At 44.5% G+C, this 12,975-nt stretch overlaps 1 protein-coding gene across 3 annotated transcripts in view; it reads left to right on the top strand.

Annotated features, from left to right (window-relative positions):
• Positions 1-12,975, top strand: part of ptprk (protein tyrosine phosphatase receptor type K) — an 877,717-nt gene that overhangs the window by 433,230 nt on the left and 431,512 nt on the right. For all 3 annotated transcript variants that reach the window (XM_072499228.1, XM_072499225.1, XM_072499226.1), the window contains exon 7: positions 898-1,191. In XM_072499228.1, coding sequence (XP_072355329.1) covers positions 898-1,191 — 294 coding nt within the window. The remainder of the gene's footprint in view (positions 1-897; positions 1,192-12,975) is intronic.

Consider the following 12,975-nt stretch of genomic DNA (forward strand, 5'->3'; position numbering starts at 1 on the left):
GTTAAAGACGGTAATATTTGGGTCTGGGCTTGGTGCCAGAAAGAAACAAAGTGGGTATGTGAGGGAGAAAGATCAAGAAATGCAAAGATGTCTGAGGTGAAGAAAAAGAGACCAAAGCAACCAAGCAAATTTGCGTTTTTAAAAAATGTATGAGCTCCTCAGGCCTGCAGACCTGAGCTCAGAAGTTGCCAGGAGTTTGGGAATATTTTTCTCTAAAAGAGAACGTTGGAGTAGCAGAGCATTCAGTCATGGGATGGGATTGAAAATATTAATAGAAGTAATCCATCCAGATATGTTACATGTGCTCAGGTCCACTTCTGCACAAGAGTGCACTGAAACCTGTAAAATTAGAAATATAACACCTCGGAAAGGTAAGGTGGGGAGGAGTTTTCATTTCTTATTTCAACATGTTCTCTGAGGGCAAGGTTTCTCAAACATTTTGAGCCGCGGAACAAATAGTAACCTCCTGAGAGCATTAGGGAAGCCTAAGCATTCTTATAATGTTGACGCCGCTTTTATGCATTCGAACCGGCATTTACCGGTCACGTGGTGGCCGTCAGTGGAGCTCCTGGAGTCTCCTTAAGAATCCCAGTTTGGGAACCCCTGCTCTAGGTGATGAGACAGACTTTAGGAAACTGATTCAACATTGGCATTAGCACAGGTGGGGATCAGCAAACTCTTGACTTTGAGGCTTCTTTAACAAGCTGATATTCTAATGGATTTTAAACTATATTTCTCAACCGAAGGGGCTATAAATCTTGATGGCTGAATAACTTGTTTTGGATTTGGAAAATCATTAATTTGTATAAATAATGCATTGGCCTACTGTACTGAAAATGTGATTGGCTGAAGAAATTGAAATTGAATATTAATGAATTACATTTCTTCTCCTTCTAGAACCACCCATGCCAATTGCACCACCCCAACTACTCGGTGTTGGGCCTACATACTTGTTGATCCAACTTAATGCAAATTCAATTATTGGCGACGGTCCTATCATCCTGAAAGAAGTGGAATATTGTATGACCAGCGGATCCTGGACAGAAATCCATGCTGTAAATACAGCAACCTACAAGCTATGGCATCTGGACCCAGATACAGAATATGAAATCAGAGTCTTGTTGACGAGGCCTGGCGAAGGAGGAACAGGGTTACCAGGTCCCCCGCTCATCACTCGAACAAAATGTGCAGGTTAGTCCAATTCAGCTTAAAATTACCTGGCATTGAACATGAAAATTTAATGTGAAATGAACGGCAGGAATTAAGTAAACATTTTACAAAATTAGAATAATGAGGTAAGTATGCATAATGTTGACAATGTTAAGAATATGCGTTTGGCTAAATTATAGTTTTACATCGTTTAAATTGATCAGTGGTGTCACTGCAAAACATGGGTCGAGTGAAGAAAGCATTAAAATAAATATTGAGATTTATTATAATAGAAGCGTTGATGAAATGAGAATAAATCAATATGTTGGAAAGGCACATGCTGGTGAGTCACCAAACAGTACAATAAAGGTTTCCATGAAAAAGTAAAGTACAGATTAAATAGCTCATTTAAGTTTTTAAACAAATTTTATAGAATTGTAGCATTTCCAGAAAACAGAATTGTGTACCCTTCACTTGACCCTTTGTTTACATACCATGCATAAATTTAGGATTTAAAAAAGTCTAACATTTCCTGTTTAGTCAAACTGGAGTACCGTATTTTCGAACTTTTCTTTTCTCAGCTGGCCCATTCTTTGTCTGCTCTTTTTGGTTTTGTGCCATCACAGATAAACACTGATGCATGTAAATGAAAAGAATTCAACCACTCCCAACTGCAGAATATTTTAGAAAGTAAACTATATAAACTTTCAAATATGCTGCTTTTGCTTAAAACAAGTTCTCCTTTTGATACTCTCTTGAACATTTCTGTTCCTCTCCAAAAGATGAATTCCATCAAAGATTTTAATGCTTTTATTCCGAAACTGAATGTCAGAAAAATAAATTTTCGCTGCCTATTTATTTTGATTTCTAGTCTGCATTTCTTTCTCAAAATGTTCCACTCACTCAGATGCTGTCTTTTCAACCTTCTATTCTCTTTCTATTTTCTCTCCCTCTTTTTGTCTGTCTCTACTTTCTGTATTTTATCATAATTTGTGTAGTTCTTGTTAAACTGTGATGTTTTTGCCCCTACCTCCCCAAGAACCCCACACTGCCTTTCCTAATAACTTATTCTTTCCTCCGAACTCTCAAATATGGAACTCATCATTTCCCTTACCCCTTCCATTTCAAAATTGAAATCTTCTAATAATTATTTTGTGAATAACTTTGTAATTTCATCTATTTGACATTGGTTGTCTCTTGCTCGGTGTCCTTCCCGCTCAGTAACGTGTGGACAAAAAGAGAGGCGTTTGAATATCTACGCTTGCATTTTTTAAAATACCTAAATTATATAGGAAGGGCTATTTAGTTCCAAAGAAATCTAGTTGCAATCCCGGGAGAATTACTTGACATATTGTATTCAATTATTTAATTTTTATGAAGAAATTTGATTGCAAATATTACACCCTGAACAACATGTCATCTTTGTTTATCATGTATCCTTGATTCAACTTTGAATTCTCACATTTTTGCTTTCCTCAGCCATGTTGCTAACAGCAATTATTGCATTTGGACAATTATTTTTCCCTGAGAAGACCTGCCTTCGGTTTACTGCATATAGTTCCCTATCATTTCAAGAGAGTAGTTGATCACACTCCCATTTTGCCTACGAAACTCTGTTCTGAAATTCGCTTTTGATTGTTTTTTTCCATTCCATCAAATGTAGCATTGTGTTAACACATTTAGAAAAAAAACATTTTTGTGTTTGACTTTTTAAGACCTTGTGACTTGGGCAGTCACAGAATATTGAACTTTTACGTTTAGCAGAATTTGAGTTATGTGTATAGGTTAACACTTCAAAATGAATGTATGTATCAAATAAGTCTCAATTAGCATCCTGGTATGGTCTTTCCTGATTCAATACTGTTCTGTCAACCTTGTCTTGTCCATCAACTAGTTCAGTTTTGTTTTGAAATTTGTGTTTGGTGCCATAAGATTTCCCAGTAAGTCAATCACATAAAGACCGAGTCCTCATTTCCATTTCAAATGGAAGGACCTTTGTTTTGAAACAGCACCCCCAGTTTTAGACCCCCCACCCCCCCCCCCCCCCCACCCCCCCTTATGGGAGGAAACATCCTTTCAGTATCTACCATGACAATTCAGAATACTGTATTTGAATAAGATTACCACTCATTCTTCTAAACTCTATCTATAGTTCCAACCTGCTCAACCTTTCCTCATAAGACAACCCTGGTTATTATGTTGCACTCTTGTTTGTTGCACAACTTTGAAGTATGAATTTTCAGGTCAGTACAAACCTTTACTCTGCTGATTGATTTGTTGAAAAGTGACCTTGACTATAAGAGCACAAATGCTAAGGATGCATAAGGGCTATTCTGTTCGCCATACTCATCCCTTGGGTACTTTAATTCTTTCAGCCTAGTGCATAACAACATTTTTAAGACGTTCAAGGTCTGCATCTCCATTCCCCTGCTTTGTTGGTCATTCCAGCCATTTATCATTCTTTGTCTGACACATTTCTTCCTGCTACCATCCGATTGAAAATTAACTTCTCACTTTAATGTTTGAATGAAGTCCCTGATTTCCTGGGGAAATAGATTCCTAGCTCCGTTTCATCATTGGAAGGTTTAGGCTCCCTACATAGAACCTGCTGAAATTTCCATTGTCGAGCATCTGACTCCATCTGTTTGTCTGAATGCTTGGTTAGTGTGAGCCAGATAGTGATCAACTTCAGTGGGTTTTTGATCCCAAGTTGATCATAACTTAATATTCTGTTCATCACCAAGATCACCTTATTTCAAATTCGCAGAGTCACCTGACCCCAGGCTTGTATTTGCTGCTCTTCCTGCTAAATTACCCTGGTCTCCTGATGTGACAATTTCATCTCTCCTTGCTGTCACTTGGGCTCCACACTGCATAATCTCCAATTTGTTCAAGACTTCATTTAGATCCTGCCCTGTATTAAGCTCTGCTTGTCCATAACATTTATTGGCTTCTTTTCTCCGATACTTGTGTTTCTAAAAGAAAAGTTCATAGAAACATTTTCATATGAAACAAAACCACCCAAAACATCAAACATAAATATACTAGAGAAACAAGAAAGTAAAAATACACTTGAACTTAAACACAAAAACTAAGCTAAACCCCCTAACAGCTGGTGGTGACTAACCCCTTAAAAAAGGAAATAAATGGTTGCCATCTTAGGTAGAACCCCTTCACTGACCCCGTGATGGTGTATTTGACCGTCTCTAAATGTAGAAACGCCATAAGGTCATCCAACCAAACCAAGGTACTGGGCGGATTAGGAGACCACCATCCAAGCAGAATTCACCTCAAGCAAGCTACCAACGAGGCAAAGGCGAGGACACCCGCCTTCACCCCAGACTGAAGCACCGGTCAATCCAAAGCCCCAAATATGGTCACCAGCGGACATGAATCCAAATTCACATGAAGTATCTCCAACATGGTGTTAAAGAAAGAGGCCCAATAGCTTATCAACTTGGGACAGGACTAGAACATATGTGTATGATCACACTTACCCTCAACCATGGAGAAGGATCCGCTCATCCTGGTTCTGGTCAGTGTGTCCTTGAATTGAATTAAATTCAGCCGAGCACATGAAGACATGGAGTTGACCTTGTGAAGGGCCTCACTCCACACCTCACCATTAAGAATGGGACCCAATTCGCCCTCCCATTTGTCCTCGCCTCACTCAATGGAGCAGAGTCAATTGAAAGGATATAGCCATATATGTCTGAGATAGACCCCCCCCCCCCCAAAAAGGAAACAGGAGAGAAGGTGCTGCCAAAGGAAAGGACGAGAAAGCCTTCCATGAAAAAACGCGAATCTGAAATTGCCTGAAAAGACTGGATTTCTCAGCCAACTTATTAAAACTAGTAAACCTCCCCTCCAAGGGCAGGTCCCCTAACCTCTCAAAACCCTTCTCCTCCCATGACATAACCATTGAGTCCAAGCTAGCTGGTAGGAAAAGATGGTTATTGCAGATGGAGCTAACGAAGATGGGGATTGATGTTTGAAATGTTGCCAAAACTGCATCCACCCCTCAGGTTAGAGACCATCACTGGATTTGAGGAAAATCTTACCGGGGAAAAGGGCAATGTGCAGTAACTAGTGCACGAAGACGAGACTCTGTGCAGGAGCTCGCTTCCATTTGTCCCCAGATGGAGCCAGGATCATATTTTTAAAAAGTTGAAATACCCAATTCATTTTTTTTTTCAATTAAAGGGCAATTTAGCATGGCCAATCCACCTACCCTGCACATCTTTGGGTTGTGGGGGTGGGACCCATGAAGATGCGGGGAAAATGTGGAAACTCGACATGGACAGTGACCCGGGGCTGGCATTGAACCCGGGTCTTCGGCGCCGTGAGATAACAGTGCTTACCACTGTGCTGCCCTCCGAAACAAGATTCACTAAACCACAACAATATGTTCTGAATATTGGCTGCCCAATAGTAGAACAATAAATTGGGTCGGGTCAGTCTCTGTCTCTTCGGATATGTCCAGAACTAAAGGACCAGCTGCTCAGAGAACCTCTTGCAGAATTCAATCGGGAAGCCATCTGGACCAGGAGCTTTGCCAATCTGCATCAAACCAATGGAATGGGGATTCCAACTCTTGGTTCTTCTCCAATCAATCTGAGATGGATAGTGTGACACAAATGTCAGACATGGCCGATGCATCCGCCAGAGGTTCCAATCAATAAAGATCACGATAGAACAATTCAAAAGCTGCATTAACCTGAGGAGGGGCAGAAGGTTACCGTTCAAATTGAGTATCTCTGATCTCCCAGGAGGCCGCCTGCCATTTAAGCTGACTGCGTAAAGACAAACTAGCCTTCTCCCCGTATTCATAAACATGCCCTTTGAGCATTGCAACTGGCTCACTGCCCTGCCAGTTGACAATAGTTTGAACTGTGTTTCAGCTTTTTCCTACTTTCCAGTAGCTCTGGGGTAGGGTCAAGTGAGTACTGGGGGTCCAACTCAAGAATGGAGTCCATCAGCATCTGCTGTCCACCCTCACTGTCCTCCCCAAATGCACTTTATAGGAGATAATTTCTCCCCTGAGGACCATGTTAAGGGCCTCTCACAACGTGGAAGGTGAGATTGACTCAGAATTATTACATTTTGTATCGTCTTCTATGGCGGTGGACATGCGCTCACAAAATGTCTTACCCACTAATAGTATTGTGTCTAACCTCCATAGTGGACGTTAGTGGGGCCAGACTCTAGTGCCAAATCAACAAAGTGTGGGCATGGTCAGAGATAACAATAACAATCGTTGAACACTCAGCCGCCACCACTGGAGAGGAGAGACTTTCTACCACAAAAAAATCAATCCGCAAATTTACCTGACGCACATGAGAAAAAAGCCTGCGTGCAAGATGCACCAAGGAAATACCCGCCTCCTACCTGCACCCAAAATGAGCTGATGCGAGTCTAAATTGGGGAGGCAGGCCATTAATAAAATTTGCATTGTCCCAGTTTGGGGGGTATATATTAACGTTGTTCACCAGGGTGCCCAGCAGATAACCACAGTCAATAACATGTCTGCTGTTGGGGTCTGCCAAAACCTTAGAGGAAGAAAACTGAACCCTTTTATTAATTAAAATCACCACACCCCTGGCTCTACCATCAAAACCCGAATTAAAGACTTGCCTTACTCCTTTCGCTGCCTGTTCTGGTCTCTGATCTGCAAACGGATCTCCTGCAAAAATACTACATCAGAGTTTAAGCTCTCAAAGTGAACAAGTACTCATTTCATCGGGACATTCAACTCCCTAACTCCAGGTGACCAAACGAATTGGGGGTCTCCCACATCCCCTCAATCAGAAGTCAGCCATTTCCACCAAGAGAGATTACCCAAAGGATAAAAGTTGCAGGAAACAGGCCCACCCAAGGTAGCCACTCAACCAAGTCAAAAGACAGGACAAAGAGAAATCTGCAGATACTGTCAGCAAACTATCCCCCCCCCATGCCATTGCCCTTGAATGCAACCACACCCAAAAGTAAAAAGAAATAGAGGCAGAGCAAACACAGAATACTAAAATCTGTTTCTAACAAATCAAGAATCTTTTAAGCTCATAATCTTTTCTTTTTTTTTAAAACTGCTATTATGAGCTGCTGCCAACCCTTCAAAACCACTCCCGTTAGCTAATTCTTAGGTTAGCAGGTGGCTCTCGACTGGACATGACAAAAATGATTACAAACCACAAAATGCCAAATCCTATAAACATGCTCCGAAAGGCTGCTGCTACATATGATCACAACAAACTGAGCCCCACAAAGCTAAACCCCAAATCTAAATGAAAACTATAAAAATTCAATGCCAACAAGAACCAGAAAATACAAGAACAACCAGGAAACCCAACAATTCAACATGCCTGTCAACAGAACCAAAAACTCAATTACACCGCACCCAACTTGTGTTGTTTAACCATAGAGTCCACCCCTCGTGGTGTATCAAAGAAATAGTATTTTCCTTCGAAAGTTGCTCTAAGCTGAGCAGGGTAGATCACACCGAATCAGACTCTACTTTTCTACAGGGCGGCCTTGGCTCCATTGAACGGGGCTATCTTCTTCGCCAGTTCTACACCCACGCCTTGATAAAATGTGATAACTTGGCCTTCCCACTTAAACCAAAGGTGTACCTTTGCCCATCTTGGAACCCTCTCTTTCTCCTTACATTGAGCAATCTTACTATTGCTTCATGTGGTGCATCCTTAGGACAAGGCCTCATCCGGAGTGTACCTCCAGCATTGATCTCCCTATCTCGCCCCAATCCCCTCCCACAACCCCCATCCATGGAACATTAACCTCCTTTCCCCACATCAACACTCAGTCCTCTCATTTCTGGGTCCAACTGAGGAAGGGATGTGAATCCACCCTCATCCACAATCTTACTGAACATATCTGTAAAGTACTCCGCGGGCATTGGGCTTTCCATCTCCTCCAGCAGCCCCACAATTCAAATATTTTGTCTCCTGGTCCTATGCTCTAGGTCATTCATCTTGGTCTTCGACGATTTGTTCACCTAAGATAGCCCCGCTTCCAGTGAGGCGATTTGATCACTGTGTCTCGAAAGGGCCACCCCATATCTTTAATCATGGCCATATGGGCTTCCACAGATTAATTGGTTTTCCCCAGAGCAGCTCCAATGGGGGCCAAAGCCTCTTGAATTGTTTTCTGATGATCCTCCGACACAATTCGTCGGCGTGTTTCGAATTTTTGACAAGGTACAAGAAGCACCTCAGCCATTAGTGGAGTGGTCAGAGCACAAGAGACTGACTCCGCTGTTTTACATGCCGATGACCTCTGAGAGGCCTCAGACTCTGTTAACGAACTTTTGCTTTTGACCTTCTTTCCCCTGGCTTTTTGGGGTATTTCAGTCATACAATATCCTTATCGCATTAACCATGTGGGTTTTCAAGAGAAAACAACACGTGGTACTAAAGGACAAAATGTACAGTATTGTAGCGGGATCCACCTCGTACACGTATTCCCACTACATTATGCCACCAGAGGTCCCCTCCGTTTTCTTTTTGAGTATTGAGTTTCAAGTTTCATCAGTCAGTCCATTCACATGAATGTTTGTCAGAAATTCTGTCACTTCATCAGGCAGCATTCAGAGAAAGAAAAATCTTCCCCACATTTTCTCTTCCATCTCCCACTTAATGTCTCCAGTGTTGAAGTGAAAGCATTCTGGAGAGAGTTTGCATCCAATTCAGAGAATCCACCAAATTTGTGGAAATAAGGTGGATTACATAAACAGAACTATGCTCTTAACTTTGTGAGCTTACTCTGTAAGTCAGGAGTGACTTTCTTCACTGGTTTGAGTATGCAAAGGACCTCAGAAGATACTTGCATCAATCGGTGCTTTGAGTTAAGTATTGAACAATGTTTTTAAAACTATACTGTTGTTCTTTGAGAGCTTTCAAATTATTGATGCACCTCAAAGTTACACAGAACTCAATTTGTTAATTGAAATGGTCTCCAGTGTACTGAAGCAAAGTTCATTTGATAAATTCAACATGACAGCACACTTCAAGTATACTGTGCCAAGCTTATCCCAAGAAGCTATGTAGTTCACTGAACTGCCAGATGCTCTTTTTAATTTGTAAGAAAACATTTATAATCTGCCAGTGACACAGGCTATTCTGGCCCAGATTGTTAAAGACCTGTAGCAAACCTAAATTAAATTGCACTGTTCCAATTTTTACTTAATTTCCCAAGGACATGATTACTCACTTTTTTGTGATTGTACCTCCAGCATCGATCTCACTCCAACCCCCACCCACAACCCCCCATTAGTGGAACATTAATCCCCCTCCCCCACATCAACACTCGGTTCTCTCATTTCTGGCATCACTCTCTAGTTATGAAGGTGCCAAGGGCTGCAACCATCTTGAGAATCTGTCCACCTTGGCAGTAATGGTGAAAAGCACTGGGACCCCAGACCTTGGAGAAGGTGGTAGCAGCTGAGAGTATCATTCAGTCTCCCTGGGACCGCTAGATCAGTCCATTCAGTGGCAGGTCATGTTCAGCTCTCTCAGCCAGTTGTCAGGCATAAAGCAAATGGCTGGACACTGCAGGAGAATGATAATGACTTGCAGAGATGGCAGAGCAATTTTCCTCTTATCCTCTGTGAGATAATATTATTATCTCGCAGAGGATAAGAGGAGAATTGCTCTGCCCTCTCTGCAAGTCATTATCATTCTCCTGCAGTGTCCAGTCATTTTCTTTCGTGCCCTGCCCATGAATGTAGCCACCACCACAATGACCTCCCACAGGCACCACAGTTGTGGGAGGATGTCAGACCCTGTGTGGGAGATGTCTTCACATGTAGTCCTGGTCGTCTCCAAACCAAGAGGCTATGAAGGCATCCTGGGCCTCTACCCATGCCGACCCTGGCCATCACCGAGGTCCTTCCTCCACCTCCCCTGCAGTTTGACCCTCACTGCCCTCTTTGACCTTTTCCTCATCGAAAGAGAGGTGGAGCTCCTCCATTTCCTCTTGATCCAGTTGCTCTCCCCACTGCCAGGCCAGTTGTGAAAAGTGCAATAGACCACAGTTATGCAGGGCACCCTCTTGCGTCTGTATTGGAGGGCTCGCCCCGACCTGTCCAGGCACCAGAACTGCACATTGAGCAGGACCATTACATGTTCCACCAGCGTATGCGTTGACGCATGAGTCTCATTGTAGAGAGTCTCTGCGAACATTTGTGGCCGCTGCACCTCCTGAGTGAGTGCACTTTGTCCCCGAGGAGCCATCCCTCATGCCGCTGCTCTGCCTCAAAAATGGCTGGGATCTGCGAGCATCCCAAGATGTAGCTGTCATGGATGCTCACGAGGAAGTGGGCACCCACTTGCTGAATGCATATCCCGTGATCACAGACAATCTGTAATTTGGGGTGAGGTATCCCTTGCGGTTCACAAATGGCACCTCATGCCGCTATAGGGAAAGTAGTGCCATGTGGGTGTAGTCAATGACACCCTGTACCTGGGCATGCCAGCTATGTGGGTGAAACCCATGGCTCTGGCATCCTGGCTCGCTTGATCCTGGTCCAAGTTGATGTATATGTGGACTCTCGCGAATCGCAAACCTGTGACCTTCCTGATGCATTTGTGCACTGCTGACTGGGGGATCCTGCAAAGGTCACCCGAGTAGCCCTGAAATGAGCCGCAGTTAAGAGCGCAGCGACTTTCAGGGCCACAGGCAATGGGTGACAGCCCAGTCTCTGTCGTGCCAACACTTGCATCCCCTGACACAAGGTGGTCCACCCTCTCCCGGGATGGACACCGTCTTCTCCGGCACTGGACCTCTGACAGGAAGGCAGGAAGTTCTGAAGCGGTATGCCAGTGGCCAGTAGTTTCTCCTCTGAGATGCTGCAATCTGTAGCCCTGTTCCCAGAAGATCAATGAGGCTTGCCTCCTCCTCCTCCTCCTGCAGGGCGCTGGGCCTTGTTAAGTGTAGCAGCATGTCGATGTCGCTGCAGATGGTCGATAATCAAAAAAAGTTTTTTTTAATTGTATTTTATTACCAACATGTATCAAAACAGGTTACAACACAAACACTCCGGGAAACAAACTTCCCAGCAATCAACTATCCAGTCTGTACACATTTTTTCACCCTCCCCGACCCCTTGCGACGAACAGCTCCTCAAACATGGTCACAAACATCCCCCAGCTTTTATCAAACTCTTCTGCAAGAGCCCCTTAACTCCTCCATACGCAGGATGTGGTACAGGTCACCCAACCAAGCCGCTAACCCCGGTGGCGATGCAGACCGACACTCCAGTAAAATTCGCCGCCGTGCAATCAGAGAGGCGAAGGCCATAACATCGGCCTTCCTCCTCTCCATGAGCTCCGGCTTCTCTGAAACCCCGAATATTGCCACCAAAGGACCCGGGTCCTCCGCCTCCCCCACTATCCTGGCTAAGACCGTGAACACTCCCGCCCAGAATCTTCCCAATTTTTCCCAACCGCAAAACATATACGCGTGATTCTTCCCCCCCGCCCACCATCTCACACTCATCTGCTACCCCCTGAAAGAACCCGCTCATTCTCGCCCGAGTCATATGCACCCTGTGCACCACCTTAAACAGTGTCAGGCTCATCCTTGCTCAAGAAGAGGTCCCGTTTATCCTTCGCAGTGCCTCACTCCATACTCTCCAATTGATCTCTCCTCCCAACTCCCCTTCCCATTTCTCCTTGATCTTCACCAGCCACTCGCCCCGCTCCCCCAGCCACTTGGATATTTCCCCAATTCTTCCCTCCCCTTCCATATCCGGGAGCAGCAGTCGCTCCAGCAGGGTGTATCCCGGCAATCTACGGAACCCACTCACGACCTTTTGCGCAAAGTCCCTATCCTGCAGATACCTGAACACACTCCCCCTCGGCAGCTCTACCCTACTCCTTAGCTCCTCTAGACTGGCGAACTCTTCCTCCAAATACAGATCCCTCACCTTGGCCAGCCCACTTCCCTCCACCTCCTGTATACACTATCCATCCCACCTGGCTCGAACCCATGATTCTCGCACAGCGGCTTTAACACCGACATCTCTTCCATCCTAAAATGCCGCCTCAATCCATATCTTCACTATGGACTGTACTACTGGACTCCTTGAGTACCTACTCAGAGCCATTGGCAATGCTGCCGTCACCATAGCCCTCAAACGAGACCCCTTACAAGATTCCTCCTTCATCCTAACTCACTCTGCCCCTTCTCCTTCCCACCACCGCCACACCTTATCCATATTCGCCGCCCAATAATAATGAAGCAGGTTCAGCAACGCCAACGCCCCCTGCTGCCTCTGTAGCAGGGTCCGCCCGCCCCTCGGCTCCTTCCCCACCCATACAAAGTCGTGTCCAATTTCTGAAAAAAGGCCTTTGGTATAAAGATCGGGAGAGCCTGAAAAATAAACAAGAACCTTGGCAGAATATTCATTTTCACCACTTCGACCCTCCCCACCAAGGTCAACTGCGGTGTATCCCACCTCTTAAAATCCTCCTTGGCTTCCTCCACCAGCTTCGTTAAGTTCCACTTATGGAGCCCCGTCCATTCCCTCGCTATCTGAATCCCCAAATACCTAAACCTATCTCTTGCTATCGTAAATGGCATCCCCAATAAATTTGCCCGCCGTCCCAGCTCATTGACTGGGAAAACGTCACTTTTCCCTACATACAGTTAGTACCCTGAGAACCCTGCAAACCTCCCCAGCAGGCCCATAATCCTTCCCATATTCTCCAGCGGATCCAAAACATACAGCAACGGTCATCGACATAGACCAACCCCCAATCCTCTTTCTAACCCCTCATAATCCCCTGCCACTCCGCTGACCACCTGAAAGCC

The sequence above is a fragment of the Scyliorhinus torazame genome, chromosome 4 (assembly GCF_047496885.1).
Source record: "Scyliorhinus torazame isolate Kashiwa2021f chromosome 4, sScyTor2.1, whole genome shotgun sequence".
Taxonomy (NCBI): Eukaryota; Metazoa; Chordata; class Chondrichthyes; order Carcharhiniformes; family Scyliorhinidae; genus Scyliorhinus; species Scyliorhinus torazame.